At 43.0% G+C, this 22038-nt stretch overlaps 1 protein-coding gene across 9 annotated transcripts in view; it reads right to left on the reverse strand.

Moving 5' to 3' along the window:
- The window catches only part of NPRL3 (NPR3 like, GATOR1 complex subunit), a 100213-nt gene that overhangs the window by 19661 nt on the left and 58514 nt on the right, over positions 1-22038 (reverse strand). For 6 of the 9 annotated variants that reach the window (XM_029576031.1, XM_029576028.1, XM_029576022.1 and 3 more), the window contains 5 exons: positions 18354-18491; positions 16075-16231; positions 5657-5763; positions 3991-4120; positions 441-651 (listed from right to left, as the gene is read on the reverse strand). In XM_029576031.1, the coding sequence (XP_029431891.1) occupies positions 441-651; positions 3991-4120; positions 5657-5763; positions 16075-16231; positions 18354-18491 (743 nt within the window). The remainder of the gene's footprint in view (positions 1-440; positions 652-3990; positions 4121-5656; positions 5764-16074; positions 16232-18353; positions 18492-22038) is intronic. The other 3 variants (XM_029576025.1, XM_029576023.1, XM_029576026.1) reach the window with 2 other exon arrangements.

A 22038-nucleotide genomic window follows, 5' to 3' on the forward strand; every position in this document is an offset into this window, starting at 1 on the left:
ATATTCAAAAAAAAGCTGAGCTCCTAAATTTAGGAGCCTAAGTTAAAACCCTAAATATAGCACCTATTTTCAGCTGAAAACTCATGTTTAGGCCCCTAAAATTTAGAATTCTAAATTTAGGCCTGCTATTCATTTGCCTAGATCTAAGCAACTAAGTTCGGGGCCTAGTTCTGAAAATCAGTGCTAAGCTCCTGTTTCCCTGCCCTAATTCTGCCCTGTCACCACCCACTTTTTAGAGATCAAAATTTAAGGTCCTAGTAAATATAGGACCTTAAATTTAAGAACTTGGCCCTAATATATTTTTTAAAAGGGCCAATTCAGAAGTCTAACTCCAAAGGTTAAGAGCCAAAACCCTTACAAAATTGGCCTCTTACTCTTTGCTGAGCTATGAGTCTTTAAGGAAATAAAAAATAAAAAAACAAACAAGAAATTGTTCCTACTTGGTGAGCCAAAGCTCAGAGCATTTGGAGTGCTGAGACTTCTCCCTCCAACCCTGGCAGCGAAGGGCACATCTTCCTCCCGAGGCTGGATGTCTTCCTCTTTGGGTGGCACCATGAGGCAGGCATATGTGTGCAGCTGGATGAGAAGCTGGTGCTGCAGCATCCAAACTACCATCTGTATGAGCTGAGGCTGCAGAGGCAAAGTGCTTGCCTTTAACAAATCAACACATCCAAGAGCATCAACAACAACAACAACAAAAAATCTAGTACCAGCAAAGCAAACCAATGCTTACACGATTGGGTTTTCAACTATACAATCACAAAAAATCTCTAGTATGTCAAAATTACCGTATATACATGTGTGTAAGTCGATCCCATGTATAAGTCAAGGGTAATTTTTGGGCCCCAAAATCAAGATTTATCTGCCACCAGTGGATAAGTTGAGGGTAAAACCTAGGGGGCTTATGGAATGGTGAAATGTCCCTGCTGTATGAATCCTTCCCCCCCCCCCTCCCCTCATGGCTGCCCTCCCTCTTTCAATCCTTACCTCCCTCATGTCAAAATTGAATTTAAAAAAAGACCCCAAAACAAGCCCTAACCCATCAAAGTCCCTACCCTTCCAACCCCCCCCCAGACTCACCCAAAGTCCCTGGTGGTCCAGCGAGGGACCCGGGCGCGATCTCCCGCTCCCAGGCCGTCGGCTGCCAGTAATCAAAATGGCGCCGACGGCTCTTTGCCTTTACCATGTGACAGAGGCTACCGGTGCCACTGGCCCGCCCCTGTCACATGGTAGGGGCTTGTCCATTGTTTCTACCATTGTGATAGGGGCCAGCCAATGGCACCGGTAGCTCCTGTCACATGGTAAGGACAAAAGGCCGCTGGCACCATTTTGATTACTGGCAGCCGATGGCCCGGGAGCGGGAAATTGTGCCCAAGCCTCCTGCTGGACCATCAGGGACTCTAGGTTAGTCTTTGGGGGGGGAGGGGGGCTGTGCACAACATCGTATACTACGCGTGTATAAGTTCAGCCAGCTTTTTTGTGCTTATTTTCTAGCATAAATTTCTCAACATATATGGTAAGTGTAAGGCATGAATTCACCTACTAACAGCCCCAAGTTAGGATACTATTAAATTCTGAAGCTTAAAATTTCAGTTGTGCTTTAAAAAGCTGGCCAAAGTCTCTTTATTCTATGACATTTTAGTTGGTGCCAACAGATGCTAGGCATCCACAGCTCCTGTACGGAGAGTCTCCTCTCAATCTAGTGATTTATACAACAGATTCCCTATATCCCATGTTAACCACGCCTCCTCTATTGTCATGGACATGTGAAACAACTGAACTCAAGGTTTTGTATTTGATGTAAAAGAAAGACATTTGTGCAGAACTGTAAGAACTGCCTTGCATGACTGGGTAGGTTGCAGTAGCCATTTTAAGGGCAAAGTAACAGTGACAACCATCTTGTCATTTGGCTGCTGTTTTGTACTCCGATCCTTCTGCCCTTCTATGATATGTAGTGTTTCACTCCACTGATGATGAAAGAAAATACAAGCCACGTTGAATTATGGATAAAGTAGGTGGCTGCTGTGTTAATTCACCTTGGAACTGACAAAAATGAACTCAAAGACTTAGGTTTCCTCTCACATTATGAGCAATAAAATTAATACTGCCTGCCACCTTCTGATTACCCATGAAACTCCCTCTCCCCTCTTCACCTTATCAATGGAATGCCTTTTATGATTCACTTATGGCAGCCACACTACTCTCTATATATTCTGGTAATGTCATCTTTTGCTCATTCAAATTCTGATCTGAGGAAGAGTATTAGAGCTCTCGAACGCTAATCAAAAAATGTATTAAGTTAGTCCAATATGAAAGGCTCCATCCTGTATAACTTTATGTGCTATCCTTTATTGCAGTGCTATTTAATTGTGTAATCCCAGAAGTCTGCAAATGCTTTGCTCCTCAAATGCCTGGGGCCAGCCTTTGGCTTCCCATGTTCTGTAGTTACTTGGAGGCATGTGGCTAGAGCCACGACTGCTCCTTGTGAAAAACAGGTGGGCAGAATTAACCATAAAACTCTCCAGAGAATATGCTTTGAGGGCCAATATGCAAGGGCAAATAACTAAACATCTGCACTTCCACTGTTACTGAGAAAACTACATCTTTCTCATGAACAGTCAGAAACTTATCATGATCTTATCTAATTCTTCTTCACTGCCAAAACCCTACGAACATTTCCTTTCCCATTTTTGGAATCTGACACCATAAAGCAAACTACAGTCTGCAGAGCTCATTTGGCTGGCTTTTCCTTCACGTGACCAGATTCGGCCAAGGGAGGGCGTTTTTGGGCTTGTTTTTATTAAGCTGAGGCTGCTGGGGAAACAGGCCCCGGGAGTTCACCACTGATTGATGCCACCAGTGGGGTGGCCAGGCCTCGCCAGCGGTGGAAGTGTAGGTGTCAATACGGTGACAATCCAGCCGAGAGCAGCGGGGGTCATGTTTAAGCAAACGTCATCGCCTGCTGCCCCGGGGTCAGTCTCGCATTCGCTTAAACGTGACTCCTGCTGCTACTCACACCAGGACCCGGAAGGCCACTGCAAAGCACATCCCATGTCAACTGGAGGAGCCCCCAGCGATTGCCAGCATACCCCATCCGGATAAGCTTATCTGGCTAACTTTAATACGTATCCGAAAGAATTCAGCGGCAGTGCAGTGGTGCTGAATATCCCGTGTAAGTTAACCAAATACGGTAAGTCTTATCCGGCTAACTTACAAAGCCAGATAGCTTTAAATATTGGCCTCGTAGACTTTTTATTTATTTAATTATATACTACCCTGTTTTGTCTAGTACTTATTAGGCGAGTGCTTTTTGGCTCTGTGTGCATTCATATGAGTTATAAGGGGAAAAACCCAAGATCCACTGTATGTTATATGACCAGTTACATACCAAGAAGAGTGTGTATGGAGGACAGGAGCATGTTCATTTGCTTTGCTGCAGATGTCCTCAATGTGATGCAACAATATGCACTATAGAGATCAGCAATCATGTCAGGGGACATTAGAAAAAGACGGAAAATGTTTGTGTAAAAAAAAAAAAAAGGTTTTTGCAAAAGACTTTTTAGGCCAACTTTTTACAAGAGTTTGTTTTTTTGTTTGTTTGTTTGTTTTTTTTAGCAGTCCTGAATCAAAGAAATTCAAAGCTCACTGCCCAGCTTCCTCATAACTGTGCTTGACAGTAACATGAAGAACAATCTGTAAATCTATAAATTACACTAATACAGATATAAAAATTCAGTGTCACAAGCAGTATGTATTTCAATGAAGAACAGAGCAACTTTTTTTCCCCAAGGCAGGGGGGTGAGAAGGGGAGGGGATAGCAGGATAAAAAGGATAAAAAGGATAACTCTGTCACTGCTCCTTTCATATTTCAGCATTAAAATGTTAGCCTGAGTATTGTTAACTGCAGTAACATCCTAATGAACCACACTCCATGTCATTAAAATATTAAAATCTTAAGAATTGCCACTAAAGCTGCTTATCCTAACTTACCTCCTGTCCCGGTGGGGCCAATGGATTCTTGAACTCCGATAACGAAACTGGCAATGAAAATTTGGCCAGCACAGATGGCAGAACATGGCCAGGAAACTGACAGGAAAACTGATCCGCCAATGACGAATACCTAAGGAAGAGAAAAGGGAAAACGCATGCAAAAGAAAGCCACATGTCACAGGTGATGTACAGAGGCCCAACAAGAGCAGACGTTTATGTCCTGGAGCACAGCATCTTTCCAGCATTCGCTCAACAAAACCCTGCAAAGAACAAAATCTCTGGGTTTTGTAATCTTGCAAGTCAGCAAAATGGATCCTTTTGCCGCACGTGTGCAGGAGTTTCAAACCTTGGGCTCTTTCAAGACTGCAGACATTACTCCACATCCCTTATAGCCCCTGTGGGCATGTAAATAAATGAGGATGTAGGGAGTGAGAGTGGAAATAGCTGAACAGCAGGGGCAGGGGCAGCAGAAGGTTTATAAATCTACACACTCACTGGAGATAGAAATTTTAAAATGGTAGGTTCTTAAAAGCAAAGCTCTAGCGCTGTGTATTCAATTGCTTAAGCAGCCTCAGATCACCTCAAATCATCTAATTATCTTGCTGAAATAAACTGCTGGAAATCAAGTATTAAGAAAATGAATATCATCTGTGGCATTCTTCAAAAAATGCAGTGACTTTTTTTTTTTTTTTTTAACAGAAATTTTTCAAGATTCCACAGAAAAACAGTTTATGAAAACCAATCCTCCTAGCTGCTAGCTCTAAATAAAGTTTAACGTTGTTACTGGTCCCTTGAAGCCTTCAGTCATCAGTTGCTTTTGATTCTGATCTCTCTTGATTTTATGAATGCTGATAGGAAACCAGGCCCCAAGACCCATAAGCTCTTCTTTTACTTAACTAGACAGAAACTGATTATACTTGCACTGTAATATAAGCTTTTCTGTGTTTTACATTTTGAGATCTTCTGATCTGGCACTGGACCTAAATTTAGAGCTGGAGGTCTCTTTTGCTACAACAGACTTGCAGCATTGGGGCTTCTAATTTGATATTAAACGGGGAGTTACTTGGAAGATGAGATGTAAATGCTATCAATAAAGGTTGAAATTTTATAATTAAAGTTCCATTACTTTATTGCTATTGTATAATTAGCAGTAGATACAATCACTTGTTACATTATTACTGAAGTTGTACCCTAAGTCAATGGGACATAGCCTCCTACCTCCTACACTCCACAAAACCAGATTGTGGGGGTTGAATGTGTCAACTGTAACTGAGAAAACCCATCAACAATAATACATTAAATTTAAAATCATTTTTCATGTTTATTTTCATCCAACCACATTGTTTGTCCTAAGGAACTCATTACCCAAAGCTACTGGGAGATTTGGACTGTGCACAGTGAGAACCAGAAGGCTACAGGACAACAGTCCCCAAAGCCTTCTCCATGAAGGAACACTCTGGATCTATCCCATTTTCAGAATGGAGGTGCATGTCTGATGGAAGTTAAGACCTTCAAACACTAAAAGCAAACACTGTTGCTGAGCGACTAGAGCTGCTGCTCATCCGGCTATGGATTGGGAGACTCCCATTTTAGCATGGCCGCACATTTGAAGCATTGAGAAATACCCTGAAATCAATGCCAGCCAGACTGAATAATGTATACTCACAGACCAACGTTGGCATTGGGGGACAACATATAGACATTGTTTTCACACAGCGGATAAATGATGATGGCTTTTCCCCAATATACCAAATGTGCAGCCAGCTGGAAAACCTGTGCAACAAAGAACAAGGTCATTATTCCCAAGAGATGTGCCAGCAACGTCACGTTTCAGAATTTCAGACATGGCCTCCTAAAAGCAGATTTCTTTTATTCAAATCACTGGTAGGTTTTTTTGGCAGTCCATTTTGGTTCTGCTATATTACACATTTATTTATTTTAAAAATGTTTAATCTGCACTATCACCAACTCTAGGCAAATAATTGCATGGACAAGGTTCCAGGTATAATTCTAGAGGTCAAAGACAAGATTCATGCTAACTTCTATGAACGAAGACAGAATAATGCAGAATACTGGTGGCTAGGGAAAAGCCAAGATCAACCTTCTTGCTGAAACTGCCGAGAACGCCTGTGTCTGGGTAGACACTGCAAGCCTCCCTGTTTACTAATATAATGGGAAAAATCTCCTTGCAAAGCCAAAACATATTCTGAGTCGAAAGTTACAGTGATTCTGTCCAGAAGACAGGCAAGATAACCCATGTCTGTCAGAGACATGCTGCTGAAATGTTGTAAGAGCTATCATCACAATCATCATGAAACAAATTGTAGACGCAGACTTCTGACCTTCCCGCCCATCTGATTTACCAGAAGCAGTTTTAGCCAAAGCGCTATTTTATTCACTTGCAATGATAATCAAGCAGAACCTTGCTCTGAGTACAAATTCTGAGATCCCAAATATCTCCATTTCTGCAAATATATATATAGTCTAGCATATGAGCCAATTCATCTGTGATTAACAAATCAATTGGCGTTTTAGCTCATATACTCTCGGTTTCTCTCCCTGTTAGAGGAGAAGCCTACCAAAGATCATTGGGTGATCTTTATAGCAGGGGCTCCCCCCTGAGGGGGCCGCTTTTGGCCAAAACAAGAGAGACTTGTTGGGGCAATCAACACCATACCCAGGAGGAACACCTTACACCTTTTTGCTTTCTGATTTATTGCAAGCACTTTTTGGATAATCGACTGGCTGCTCATTTTTTGTACTTTTCAACACTGTCATTGTATTTGTCAAGGTAAAGCATATCTCGTGTTTAAACGGTTTTCGTGTTCATTATTGCTGTAACATACTTAGGTCTGCTTGAAAGTAATTGTGTCATGATGGCCAAGCATTGACAACAAATGTATTAGCACTCACGCCATAGGAGTGCACAGTCTGCAATTGATCTATGTTTAACTTATCAATATTTATTTGTATAAAGGTCACATGATTGTTTGTGCCACATTTGTTAATAAGGTGTTCATTTATTTTAATTTTATTTTTCTGTGAATGATTAATAAAGATTTATGTTTTAATTAATACCATAGCAACAATACTAGTGCTCTTTTGTCCATTCCTTTGGAATATTTTTCTGCTTGTTTAATGAGCACCTTATATACACACACATATATACACAACACACATTATAATCTGATTGCTTATGATGTATTAATTATAATAAAATAGTTAATTTTGGTGACTTTCTAAAATATTAGTTAATTTTGGTGACTTTCTGGTTTCCAAGAATTATGTTTTATTTATAAGCCTTATTGTTTATTTTTGTATTATCACTGTTACAACTAATTCCACTCACAAACTGGTTACAGCCTGTTCTATCCCCTCTGAAGAAAATCAGAGTAGAGTTAATGCATGCTTGATTTTCAATGCAAAAAAATAAACCATTATTGAAACAGATGCACTCTTCAGGCAGTGGCTAGTACTCAGTGCTGATAGATCTGGGTTCAGCTGCAGGCTCCCTTTTGCCTCTCTTGGTAGCCCCTTGTGGCCACACCAAAGACCAGCAATAGAAGTACCTTGCAGGAAGCATGAGATTTCTATCACAGTAGTAAACCTTTGGTATATACCAAGAACTTATTACTTTTGGAAAGTAACTCATTACAGATCACTTCACTTGTCCAAGTTCTGGAATACCAGGTATCACACAGAACAAGCAGAGTCCATTTTGGTTTTACCTCTCTTCATGCCTAGAGATTTAGTCTTGCTTTTATTAAACAAATCAGAACCACATCTCCAAGCATGCAGTGGAGCAAAAGCAGGACTGGCTCAGCCTGTGCTAGGTGACAAGGAGTCAACCTTCTTAATCTACTACTGAGGTTTCACAAAAAAGGATTAAACGCTCAGGTCACTCATGACCCTATGCTCACAGTTTTGCTATAGGTACCAAACCTTTTGGACAATTGGAACTGCCTCCGTTTGAAGACTAGGAGATGTCAAGTTTTAGTCCAAAAGCTGCCCCACTGACCTGGACATAAGATGCCTGATAATGTGCTCCCCATCCCACTTAACTGGCATCTGTAATTACTCCCATCCTTAGCTTACTGTCCAAGATTGCAGCCCCTTAGTGTAATCTGTTATTTGTTAAAATAATATTATATGCTACTAGTTATTGTGACTAGTTATTTCACAACTCTGTATACATGTGTAAAGGAGTAGATAAACTACAACAGACTCATATTCACAGTCGATTGCACAGTCCAAAATCCTCTGTGAAAAGTTACAGAGTGCATCTTGACGAGCACATCTCAAACAATCAGTTAAGGCTAACAGCTTTTACCCATGGCAACAAATCTAAACTCTGATTTACCAAAAAAAAAAAAAGATTCTTCAAAAGTTCATATTAAAAAAAAAAAAAAAAGAAACCCAGACCTCAAAGCCTTTCTGAAAGTTCAATGCAGAAACTAAAAACCACACACCACAAAATTGTTCAGTAAACAAACTGTGCAATGACCTTCTGAGTCTGGAATGCAGCCTCTTCCTCAGCCATGAGATCCAAAGGCTTCTCTTTTCTTATCGTCCATTATCACCTAAATAAGCATGATGTAAAGGGCCAGCTTCGCCTTTGATGAACCAACTACAGTAGCTTGGCAGGGACAGGCAGCACTACAGACGAAATCAGCTGCTGCTCTCTAGTGGCGCTCCATCTGTTTTAGGAACCGGGAATTTCCAAGAACAAGCACGGCCCGTGAGGTCGATATTTGGACGCCAAACAGCCAGATAAGTAGGACTTATCCAGCTATATAGCAGCCACTGAATATCCGGTTATGTTCAGAGGCTGTTAGATGGCTGGATAAATCCCTTATCCGGCTATATGGTTAGCTGGATAAGTTGTGGGCAGGCAATGGGTGGATCGGGGCAGTGCTACTTAGCCGGATAAGTTATCCGGCTCAATGGTGATATTCAGCCTTAGATGGATATCTTACTGGCTAAGTTAGACCTGCTCAATAGCAAGTCTAAACTTAGATGATTAAGACTAATTTAGATACCCAGCTAGCTTTTGATTACCTACCTCAGTATATTCTCTGATGGGCATAGGGAAAGTTTTCTCTTACAGTTTAAGAGATCAACTTGCAGTGGTTGTGTGAAAGATGTGTGTCTGCTCCAACCAAAAGAAATTAAACATTGCTATAACAGACCTCTCTCAAGGTTTCCCTTAACATGCCATAAACAAACTATAAATTTCACATTCATGGATACTGGTTTAGTCTTTTCTTAAATAAAACAAGATATCAGTGAAAAAAAGATTAACTGTGTCATTGCCTGGTCCACAGATGACTGTAACACCAAATGTTAGATAACTGATTTCAACTCTTGGGGCTGGAGCATGTGTCCTACAAGGAGAGCACCATTTCTTACCCGTAACAGGTGTTCTCGGAGGACAGCAGGATGCTAGCCCTCACATATGGGTGAGGACTAGCATCCTGACATGGAAAACTTATGTCAAAGTTTCTAGAACTTTGAATTGGCACACTGAGCATGCCCATTATCACTCGTCATCCCTCTTCAGTCTTCTAATATACAATTATTTAAAAATGAAATATTAGGAGAAACCCAACTCCACACAGCGGCGGGTGGGGTCATGAGGACTTGGAGAATACCTGTTACAGGTAAGCAACTCTGCTTTCTCCAAGGATAAGCAGGATGGTAGTCCTCACACATGGGTGAATTCCTAGTTACAGGCTGCTCCCTAACACAAAAAGAGACCAACAGATACACAATCAGGTGCCAACGGACACAACACTGGTGCTGTTGGTAAAAGAAGGGAACACAACCTGAACCTAAACAACAGGCTCTAGGCAGAGAGAATTGGTTTCTACACCTCAAATAGATTCCAAAGGACAGACTGCCCGAACCTACTGTCATGTCAACCATCCCTACCCAGACAATGAGATGTGAATGTGTGGAGACAACTCCATGTTGCAGCCTTGCAGATCTCCATGGGAACTGCTCGCAAGTGGGCCACTTACACTGCCATGGCTCTGACAGAATGAGCCTTGACATGACCCCCAAGACGCAGTTCCACCTGAGCATAACAGGAGATGCAATCTGCTAGCAAACTGGATAGCGTCTGTTTGGTAATGGCAACACCCAACCTATCAAAAGAAATTAAAAGTTGGGTGGATGTCCATTGGCTTTTGTCCACTCCAGACAGAAGTCCAAGGTTCACCTGCAGCCCAAAATGTGCAGTGCTTGCTCGCCTTGATGAGAATGGGGCCTTGGAAAGAATGTTGGCAAGACAATGGAAGTCCATCACCACCTTAGGTAGGAACTTAGGGTGCGTACACAAGACCACCCTGTCATGAAAAAAACTTAGTGTAAGTATGTTAAGTCACTAAGGCTTGCAACTAACTGCCACCAAAAATATGACCTTCCAGGTGAGGTACTTCAGGTCACAGGTATGTCCTGGCTCAAAAGGAACTTTCATCAGCTGAGCTAACACCATGTTGAGGTCCCAAGACACAGCAGGAGGCCTTAGGGGAGGCTTCAACTGAAGCAGGTCCCACATCAATTGTACAACTATAGGCTATACAGAGATGGGCATACCATTTACACTCTGGTGGTATATACCAGTTGCATTGAGATGAACTCTAACGGTTTTTAAGCCAGCTTCCGATATGTGTAGAATGTAATCAAGCAGTTTTTGTGGGGGGCAGGAGAACAGATCTAGGGCTTCTACTCACACCACAAGGAAAACCTCCTCCACTTCAGTCCATAGGACTTTCCAGTGGAACATAAGAACATAAGAAAATGCCATACTGGGTCAGACCAAGGGTCCATCAAGCCCAGCATCCTGTTTCCAACAGTGGCCAATCCAGGCCATAAGAACCTGGCAAGTACCCAAAAACTAAGTCTATTCCATGTAACCATTGCTAATGGCAGTGGCTATTCTCTAAGTGAACTTAATAGCAGGTAATGGACTTCTCCTCCAAGAACTTATCCAATCCTTTTTTAAACACAGCTATACTAACTGCACGAACCACATTCTCTGGCAACAAATTCCAGAGTTTAATTGTGCGTTGAGTAAAAAAGAACTTTCTCCGATTAGTTTTAAATGTGCCCCATGCTAACTTCATGGAGTGTCCCCTAGTCCTTCTACTATCCGAAAGAGTAAATAACCGATTCACATCTACCCGTTCTAGACCTCTCATGATTTTAAACACCTCTATCATATCCCCCCTCAGTCGTCGCTTCTCCAAGCTGAAAAGTCCTAACCTCTTTAGTCTTTCCTCATAGGGGAGTTGTTCCATTCCCCTTATCATTTTGGTAGCCCTTCTCTGTACCTTCTCCACCGCAATTATATCTTTTTTGAGATGCGGCGACCAGAATTGTACACAGAATTCAAGGTGCGGTCTCACCATGGAGCGATACAGAGGCATTATGACATTTTCTGTTTTATTCATCATTCCTTTTCTAATAATTCCCAACATTCTGTTTGCTTTTTTGACTGCCGCAGCACACTGAACCGACGATTTCAATGTGTTATCCACTATGACACCTAGATCTCTTTCTTGGGTTGTAGCACCTAATATGGAACCCAACATTGTGTAATTATAGCATGGGTTATTTTTCCCTATATGCATCACCTTGCACTTATCCACATTAAATTTCATCTGCCATTTGGATGCCCAATTTTCCAGTCTCACAAGGTCTTCCTGCAATTTATCACAATCTGCTTGTGATTTAACTACTCTGCACAATTTTGTGTCATCTGCAAATTTGATTATCTCACTCGTCGTATTTCTTTCCAGATCATTTATAAATATATTGAACAGTAAGGGTCCCAACACAGAACCCTGAGGTACTCCACTGTCCACTCCCTTCCACTGAGAAAATTGCCCATTTAATCCTACTCTCTGTTTCCTGTCTTTTAGCCAGTTTGCAATCCACGAAAGGACATCGCCACCTATCCCATGACTTTTTACTTTTCCTAGAAGCCTCTCATGAGGAACTTTGTCAAACGCCTTCTGAAAATCCAAGTATACTATATCTACCGGTTCACCTTTATCCACATGTTTATTAACTCCTTCAAAAAAGTGAAGCAGATTTGTGAGGCAAGACTTGCCCTGGGTAAAGCCATGCTGACTTTGTTCCATTAAACCATGTCTTTCTATATGTTCTGTGATTTTGATGTTTAGAACACTTTCCACTATTTTTCCTGGCACTGAAGTCAGGCTAACCGGTCTGTAGTTTCCCGGATCGCCCCTGGAGCCCTTTTTAAATATTGGGGTTACATTTGCTATCCTCCAGTCTTCAGGTACAATGGATGATTTTAATGATAAGTTACAAATTTTTACTAATAGGTCTGAAATTTCATTTTTTAGTTCCTTCAGAACTCTGGGGTGTATACCATCCGGTCCAGGTGATTTACTACTCTTCAGTTTGTCAATCAGGCCTACCACATCTTCTAGGTTCACCGTGATTTGATTCAGTCCATCTGAATCATTACCCATGAAAACCTTCTCCATTACGGGTACCTCCCCAACATCCTCTTCAGTAAACACCGAAGCAAAGAAATCATTTAATCTTTCCGCGATGGCCTTATCTTCTCTAAGTGCCCCTTTAACCCCTCGATCATCTAACGGTCCAACTGACTCCCTCACATGCTTTCTGCTTCGGATATATTTTAAAAAGTTTTTACTGTGAGTTTTTGCCTCTACAGCCAACTTCTTTTCAAATTCTCTCTTAGCCTGTCTTATCAATGTCTTACATTTAACTTGCCAATGTTTATGCTTTATCCTATTTTCTTCTGTTGGATCCTTCTTCCAATTTTTGAATGACGATCTTTTGGCTAAAATAGCTTCTTTCACCTCCCCTTTTAACCATGCCGGTAATCGTTTTGCCTTCTTTCCACCTTTCTTAATGTGAGGAATACATCTGGACTGTGCTTCTAGAATGGTATTTTTTAACAATGACCACGCCTCTTGGACATTTTTTACTTTTGTAGCTGCTCCTTTCAGTTTTTTTCTAACAATTTTTCTCATTTTATCAAAGTTTCCCTTTTGAAAGTTTAGCACGAGAGCCTTGGATTTGCACACTGTTCCTTTTCCAGTCATTAAATCAAATTTGATCATATTATGATCACTATTGCCAAGTGGCCCCACCACCGTTACCTCTCTCACCAAGTCCTGTGCTCCACTGAGAATTAGATCTAAAATTGCTCCCTCTCTCGTCGGTTCCTGAACCAATTGCTCCATAAAGCTATCATTTATTCCATCCAGGAACGTTATCTCTCTAGCGTGACCCGATGATACATTTACCCAGTCTATATTGGGGTAATTGAAGTCTCCCATTATTACTGCACTACCAATTTGGTTAGCTTCCCTAATTTCTCTTAGCATTTCACTGTCCATCTCACCATCTTGACCAGGTGGACGGTAGTATACCCCTATCACTGTAGTCTTCCCTGATACACAAGGGATTTCTACCCATAAAGATTCAATTTTGTATTTAGTCTCATGTAGGATGTTTATCCTGTTGGACTCTATGCCATCCCGGACATAAAGCGCCACACCTCCTCCCGACTGCTCCTCTCTGTCATTGCGATATAATTTGTACCCCGGTATAGCACTGTCCCATTGGTTATCCTCTTTCCACCATGTCTCTGAGATGCCAATTAAGTCTATGTCATCATTTACTGCTATACATTCTAGTTCTCCCATCTTACTTCTTAGACTTCTGGCATTAGCATACAAACATTTCAAAGTTTGTTTTTTGATTGTATTTTTATTCTGCTTTTTAATTGATAGGGATAAGTTAGAATTTTTTAGCTCAGGTGAGTTTTTAGTTACAGGCACTTGGACTACTTTTCTAATTATTGGAACCTCACTGTCTAGAAGCCACCTCACTGTCTAGAAGCCACCAGGACCTGAGACACATCCTCTGAAAGATCAAGTGGCTGCAGATTTAATCTCTCAACATCCAGGCTGTGAGTGACAGGACCTGGAGGTTGGGATGATGCAACCTGCCTCGATCGTGATTGAGGAGATCTGGGGAAATCCCTAGACTGATCGGTCTCTGGATGGTCAACTCCTGTAGGAGTGGAAACCAGACCTGTCTTGGCCAATAAAGGACTATGAGGATCATAGTCCCCTTTTCCTCACGAAGCTTCAAGAGAGTCGGAGGATACGCATACAGAAGACCCTTGCCCCAGTGATGGGCAAGGGCATCAGAGGCTGGTTTGCAGTTTGACCTGTACAAGGAGCAGAACTGAGACACCTTCCTATTGCAAGGGGATGCGAACAGATCTATGACGGGGCTCCTCCAGATGAAGAATACCCAATTCATTACCCCCTGGTATAGGGACGACTCGTGGGGTCTGAAGGCACAACTCAGTTTGTCCAATACCACATTCTCTGTCTTGGCCAGGTACACAGCCCTGAGTACCATCCCATGGAACAGGGCCCATGACCATATCTGGACAGCTTCCTGACAGAGGAGGTATGCTCCGGTGCCTCCCTGCTTGTTGATATACCACATAGCTACCTGGTTGTCTGTTTGGATCAGGAAAAAACTTTGTTGGACAGCCGATCTCTGAAAGCCCACAGCACATACCTGATCGCCCAAAGCTCCAAGAAGTTGATTTGACAACAGCTTTCCTGAGCAGACCAGAGATCCTGGTTGCTGAACCCATCTATATGAGCTCTCCAGCCCAGAGAGGTCGCATCCATAATAAGGACAATTTGGGTAGGAGGCCTTTGAAAAGAAATTCCCCGTTCCAGATCTGAAAGTACCAGCTATCAGGACAATAAGTCCTGGAGAGACTGGGTGACTGATGCAGTCTTGGATGTTCTGAGTGGCCTGGCACCACTGCAACCTCAGAGTTCATTGGGTTCTGCCCATGTGTTATCGTGCAAGGGAGTGACATGGAAGGTTGCGGCCATGTAGTCCAACAGCCTCAACATGTGGAACGACCACAGAAGCCCTGATGGAGTTGACGGGAGTGAGGGGGCACTTCCTCTGGTGAAAGAAAGACTTTTTTTGTACCGTTCTCACTGGCCTCCTAGAAGATAAGGATGGGTCCAGCGTGCTGGCAGAGTTTTTGGAGGGTTTCATGGTGGTGCTGAAGTTGGGCAACCGCATCCCTCACTCTATCTCCAAAGAGTTTCTCTCCAGTACATGGCATGTTGGCGAGTCATTCTTGTACCTCTGGTCGAAGATCCGAGGCCCGCAGCCATGCCATTCCTCGGGCACTGATTCCCACTGCAGGACTCTCGATGCTGTCTTGAAAACATCGTAGGTCACTCAGACCTCGGATTTCCTGCATGCCAGGCCCTTATGCACCAGCAACATGAGGGTGTCTTGCTGCTGTTGAGGCAGCTGCTAGGCCACCTCCTGCACTTGCTTTTGGATGTCCCGCAAGTACTGGCTCATGTAAAGCTGCTAGGAAGCAATGTGGGCAATGAACATGGCCTCCTGAAACACTTTCCTCCCCAGAGGGTCCATCGCTCTGTGGTCCTTGGGCAGGCCGGGGCTGAAAATTCTGCAGAGGCAGTAATCTCAAGGTTTTTTTCCTCCCATGATCGTCTGACTACACTCTCACAGAGATCCATGAGATTATGAAGGAAAACAATCCCTAACACAGAGTTGTCGATATCAGAGACGTTCCTGATAAAGCGGGTAGCGAAACATGATCATGTCGGACTAGACTCTGGGTTCAGACATTAAATATCCACCGAAAAGGGAAGTACTTCAATCCATACAAGTAGTTAATGAAAATGCTTTATTTTTTAAGAAAAAAGATAAGTAAATAAGAAAAAAAAACCCAAAATTTTAATTTATAGACTGTTTTGGACCAATGATTAAAAATGACCCCGTAGCCACAAAAATTTGAGCAGCAATGCTCTTTATCCATGGGGTGTTATGAAGGTCCTTGAAGCATAATATAAATAATAAAACATATACAAGGTGACTGGGATCTTGGTGAAGAAATAATTTGTTGAATTTAGAATATTTTCATAGTTAGCGTCTTACACAATAATATCTAGATTTGTTGACTAAGAGAGGAATATACTTTTTATAGTATTAGCATACCTGTAATAAGGCCAGGTCAGCATCCTGGGCCAACTGCTGCAGGTTCTTCACAGCAGAGGTGGATTTAATCACTCGTACCAGAGCAGGGGAGCAGTCTAGGGGGAGCTCACTCAGCAAGGACTTCTCATCGTTCAGGAGTAGCAAGGCATGGTAAGGCCTGTGGGAAAGGTAATGAACGGTGCTGGTCATTCTTCCCTCACTGGGGCGGGGCGGAATGCTGTGTCTACCACTATATAATGTGAGGCATGACATTTCAGGTCCAACTAGCCAAAACAAAACATTTGCACTCACTCTAAGATCAGTGGAGGAGAGGGGGCCCGCAGGAAATTCCATCCGTGGGTTTTTGGAACAAGTAGGCACCGATGTGCCCATCATGCAGCTGGGTGCCACCTACAAGAGTGAACCAGAAGGTGCCACGCCCCTGCTCTGTTGGAAGCATTTGCCTGGTGGAAAGCCAGCAATTTCTACTACTCTCATGTGTCCCAGAAGATACCGAGTAACACCCTGCTTCTTCTCTCCTAGGTTTTACAGCCAGCCCCCCCTTCTTTTCCCCCCTCTGTAGCTTCTCTTGCCTGCATCAGGTTTGCTGCCCCGCTTCCTCCTCCTCTGTGCTGACCCTCTGCGTATTCTCCCCACAGCAGTGCAGCGCTCCAGATCTTCTTTCCACTCATCTCTCCCCGCACACTTTAAAACTGCACAGTATTACACTGACCCCACAGGAGGGGGGTAAGGCAGGAAGTGCTGCTGCCCTGCCTCCTCCCTTTGCCTACTGGCAAAATTATGTTTCTACTGCTGCTGCAGTCTATAATCACTGCCCGTGTCCTCTTTCAATACAAAATCTCAGCACCAAGACATCAAGGCCCAAATGATATATTCTGAAAGTAGACAAAATGGCAATTTCAAAACTAAGTGACAATTTTTCTATGCAAAATATTATAAGCAACAATGCCTTTAACACATCACCGGAGGAGTCACTGCACTACAAGTGAATGGTGTGTCTCTGTATGTAGGGGGCTTACAGGTAGCCAAATCAAAGAGAGGAAAGGTTTCACCCATTTCTGAAATCATAATTTAGTTAACATTTGGGGGCTATAACTTTTGGCAGTTCATATTTTCAAAGCCCGCATGGAGGTTGCAAAGTTCCTGTGTGCCTGCAAGCTCATTTTCAAAGGGAAACTCTACATGGAGTTTCCCTTTGAAAATGCCTTCCCCAGCAGGAACTATACTTACAGAAAAATAACTACCAATGCACAGGGCTGGATTTAAGATTTTGGCACTCGTAAGCAGGGCTGAGAGACAGGAAAGGGATAATTCCTCCTTGGAAAACAGGGACCATAGTGCTACAGCAGCACCCATTTGAAGCAGCACCAGTTCAAAGCCCTAAAAGCAGGCTGGCCTGCACTAGCTATTTCTGTTGGGCAAAAACAAAGGAAGCGGTCAAATCTCAACAGCATAAAAAAACGGAGACAAGTGGCTTTAACCAAGAACCCTGGAAATCTACCGCACAGCCCAACTTGGGAACCTATTGCTGAACTGAGCTTTCCAGCACACACACACACACACAGATCAAAACCAGAAGGGCAACAATGCAGAGTCCCCTAATGACATGCAAAACACTGAAGAACATTACATGTTACGGGGGATTGTGGGCAGTGTTTAGGATCAGGTGCATGGATATGCGCAGTGGCTTTTCATCATTCTAAAACCTAATTAAGTCACTTGTACATCATGGATGAGTGCCTTGGCCCACATGCTTCTAAGAAAAGCCAGACTATACATCCATAGATGGAATGGGGAAAAACGAGGACTGGCTCAGCCTGTTCCTGATAACCATTTGATAACCCTAAAGGGTTCTATACATTTTTAGTGAGGAGACTGCAGAGGATAGGGAGAACTCGAAACATGAATTTAAAATATAGCAATATCAGCACCAAGAAAATTGGCATGAAAATGACTCAAGTCTCTATGCTGCAATATCAAGAGGGTAAAGCAACGATGCAGAAAAATAAACACGTGGGACAAAGTCAGACATCCAAGACAGTCCAAATAGCACAAGCGTTATGAGGGGAGGAAAAAAAAATTCGACAGGTCAAATATCTCCTGACCTCAGTCTTTTATGCTGCTCAGGAACTTGGGGGGAAAAAATGGTCCTTAATGCATAAAATCAAAAAATTACTCCAGCTAACATGTTGAACCCCTCTGGAAATTCTGCGCAACACCCACCTGCGGACAGCAGAGGAGCGGCAGACGATGACCTTTCTAAAAGGAAGCAAGCTTACCGGATGGCTTTCAGACTTCTCTCTATGGCTTCCGGTGGGATAAATTTTGATGCAACGCAATGGATTTTATGAGGCAGACAGAAACTCACTTCCAACCAGTTATTGATATGCAATCGTACCACACCTGTGGTACAGAGGCTGCACAACACAAGAAAAAGGGGAGGGGGGGGGAAAAAAAAAACCTTTGCATTAAAATCCCCAAACTTTTATTATGAAGTGCTTAGGCCAAGCCTGCCCTCGGTTACCTTTTTCACCAGGGAGGAGGGGTAGCAATTACCTTACATTCCACTTTAATAGTTAATAAGGTTGATGTGGCCTCTGTTCCTTTTGTGGACATCTTATTTGTTAAGTTCAATGCTAAAAACGTTCTTTTACTTGTATGGCAGTTTACTGCTCCCCCCCCCCCCCCCCCCCCCAGTTCAGGTATATGAACCAAACTAGAAAGAACTGATTTGCTGAAATTTACACTATTCATTCAAACTTGAAATTTTAGAAGATATTAGTATTCCATTTTCATGGTCAAAAAGGTTCCATTGATGTGGAACTTTTATCATCTATGACTAATTTGGGTTTTGTACAGCAAAATCCAGGCTGGTACCACATAAAGCTGAGCACGTTTTAGATTGAATTTTTATTTGGGATGTGCAGAGGTGAAAAATTTGTCTCCGTTCATTAATTTATTTTTAATGGGCACTTCAATTTCTTTCTTTAGTTTAAAAACATGAAAATATTTGTTAATTCGTTTCAGAATAAAGTCAATGGGGGAAGGCCACTGCCCACTGTGTAAGAAAGACAGCCGAGACCCAGCTCAAGGCTTTGAAAGCATGGATGTTTTCCCAAATCATATGAAGATTCTAAACTAACAACTTCATAACGTATCTGGTTTTGTTTCTGCCCCCCCTCCAGAGTATTTTAACTTATGTATTCTAAATATTTTATTGGAATTTATTTTATGACATGTACTGCTTTTGAACTTAGGTTTTTATTCTTAACCAATATGAAGGTGTATAACCTGAATCAATCAAATCAAGAGCAAGTTTGCTTACCATAAATGGGGCTCTCCAAAGATAGCAGGATGAATAAGGCATGATATGTGGGTGACATCATCCAATGGTGCCCAACGGACCCTTCTCTCCTAGCTCAGAGCTTTTGCTAATCTGAGTTCATGTAGGAGTTCCCTCATGGATGCTGCCTCATGAGTCCCTCAAGTTTTTTGTAACGCTGAGCTTTAGCTTGGTAGTTGATTCTCCAGGGAGGTGGGTGGGAATTAAGCATGGCTAATTTATCCTGCCTTCTATAGTAGACAAACAGGGACAGCCCTGTGACTGGTTGTCCACGATCAGGTTGCCACCTGCCCACCCTGACACCATGCCTTCCTCTTCATAGCATGGACGCCACCGCTCTCGCACGCTCTCTTCCCACTTAAAGGCTCTGCGGCGAGAACAGAACCGTGATGCCCTCTGACATTATCAGCACTCCAGTATATATCCCCCAGCTGTCCATCTGGCTGAAGCTTCAGCAACAGATCCTCCTGCATCCTGTGCAATGCATGTTGCTCTCCTTCCGGCTTTGCCTTGTCTTGCCTTGACCCTGCCCTGCCTGTCTCTGCTTTGCCCTGTGCACCCTGTTTTTTTTTTTATCCCAGCCTTGCCATCTGCCTGTGTCTTGTCCCCTTTGCCTGATTTCTGCTCTGAGCTTGGCCTTGGACTATGCTTCTGGATCTCCACCTTCCCTGACCTCTGCCGGGATTTTGACTGCTTGTTTGCTGCCTGCCCCGACCGTGGCCTGCTATCCAACTTCATCTGACCACTCCTTACAAGACCATCGCCTAAGCCTTGCTGGCCCATCGAACCCAAGGGCTCAACCTGTGGGGAACGGAGCTAGTATAGATGAAGCCCTAGACCATGTCCTAGCAAGAGCATGTCCACGTTCTTTTGACTTGGGCCTAGTGGGTTCCCCTGCTAGGCTGCAACCACACCATAGCCAAGGGCTCATATTCCATGATACTCCATCGACTTGCAGGGCTGAATTAGCCATGATATGTGAGGAGTCCCAAGCTGAAGGCTGCAGTGGAGCAATTACTAAAAAAGCAACCTGAAGTGTGGACTACTGGTTTGAGAGGCTGTGCACAACTGCTTCTTGATAATTTGTCCAGACAGTAATGTGATTTGATGGTGTGAACTGACAACCAAACTGTAACTTTGTAAATATCTTCAATAGGCATGGCTATGAAGTGCACCACTGATATAGCCATGGCTCTCGCCTAGTCTGTGATCTTGAGGCCAGCCAGAGCATAGGAATGAATACAGTCCACCAACTAGTTGGACAAAGTGTGCTTGGCAACTGCTATGCCCAGTCAGTTAGGATCATGAGAGGAAAAGTTGTGAGGTCTGACAATATGACAGCTCTGTTTCAATAGTGAGCCAAGCTCTTTTGCAGTTTAATGAATGAAGAATATCCTCACCTTCATGTGCATGCAACCTCAAAAAGAACATGGGCAACATGATGGCTTGATTTATATGAAAAGCAGACATCACTTTTGGAAGAAACACGGGGTGAGTGCGGAGCTCCACTCTATTGTGGACAAACTGCATATACAGCAAGTAGCGCACTAATATCTGAAGCTCACTGGTTCTTCTAGCTAACATAATGGCAACTAAGAATAGTACTTTCCATGTGATGAACTTCAATACAGCTGACTTCATGAGCTGCACCAATATCACATTAAGGTCCCATGGCCTTGTGTGCTTTTGATAGCCAGATATTAATTTGCCAGTCACGTGAACATGGTAAGCCACTAAGGCACTAAGATGCATTTTGACTCGAATAAGGAGAATAAGTACTATAGCAACTTCTTTGGCTCACAGGTGAAAGAGTCCAGAGATTTTCCTCAACACCAGGAAGAAAAGCATTTCCATCTGAATTTGTAAGTTCTTCTGGCTGAAGATTTTCTGGTGGAAACCAAAGTATTCCAGGGCTTGGAGCATCAAATATACTAGGACCTGATGCATCAACAGACCAGATGCTTCACTGGTGCTGAAAGCATCATCAGCGCCAAGTGGTGATGCTCAGATGGTGTTGGGGCTTGATGTGTCAATGACACTGACTGTGCTGCCAGCTCTGACATATGGTGTTTTCTTCTTGGTTGCCACCAAGTTCCGCAAAGCCTATGAAAGGCTAACGGACTCCTGTCAATGCTCACTCCTGTTGAAAAAGTAGACTCAAGAGCTCGAACTACAGGAGAGGGAGCTCTGCTCAAGTAGTTCCTGTTCAACACGGCACCGGAGGAGTTTGAGGAGGAGGATAGACTGTGGCTTTTACTGACCTATTTAATGCCGCCATTTTCCAGGCTCTGGACCTCCAAGTCCTCAGTGTCATCTGATTACAGTAGTAACAATTCGGTGCATCGTGGTCTGGCCCTAGACATTGATAGTACATGTCGAGGCCATCAGTGATAGACATTTTCTTGCCACAGACGCAGTCCTTAAAACTGCTAGAAGTGGTTTTCTTAGGGCTGGAAATGCTGATCTTTAATCTTTTTTTTTTTTTTGTAACACTGAAAAGTGCTGTTGAGAGGCTGCCAAGCCTGCAAGGCAAGCCAGCAATAATGCTGGAGTAAGAAAAAAGTGAAATAGGTAAAAGGAAAATTCTAAGATACTTAAGAAAAGGGAACAGCAGCTCAGAC

This window comes from Rhinatrema bivittatum, chromosome 14 (genome assembly GCF_901001135.1).
Source record: "Rhinatrema bivittatum chromosome 14, aRhiBiv1.1, whole genome shotgun sequence".
Taxonomy (NCBI): domain Eukaryota; kingdom Metazoa; phylum Chordata; class Amphibia; order Gymnophiona; family Rhinatrematidae; genus Rhinatrema; species Rhinatrema bivittatum.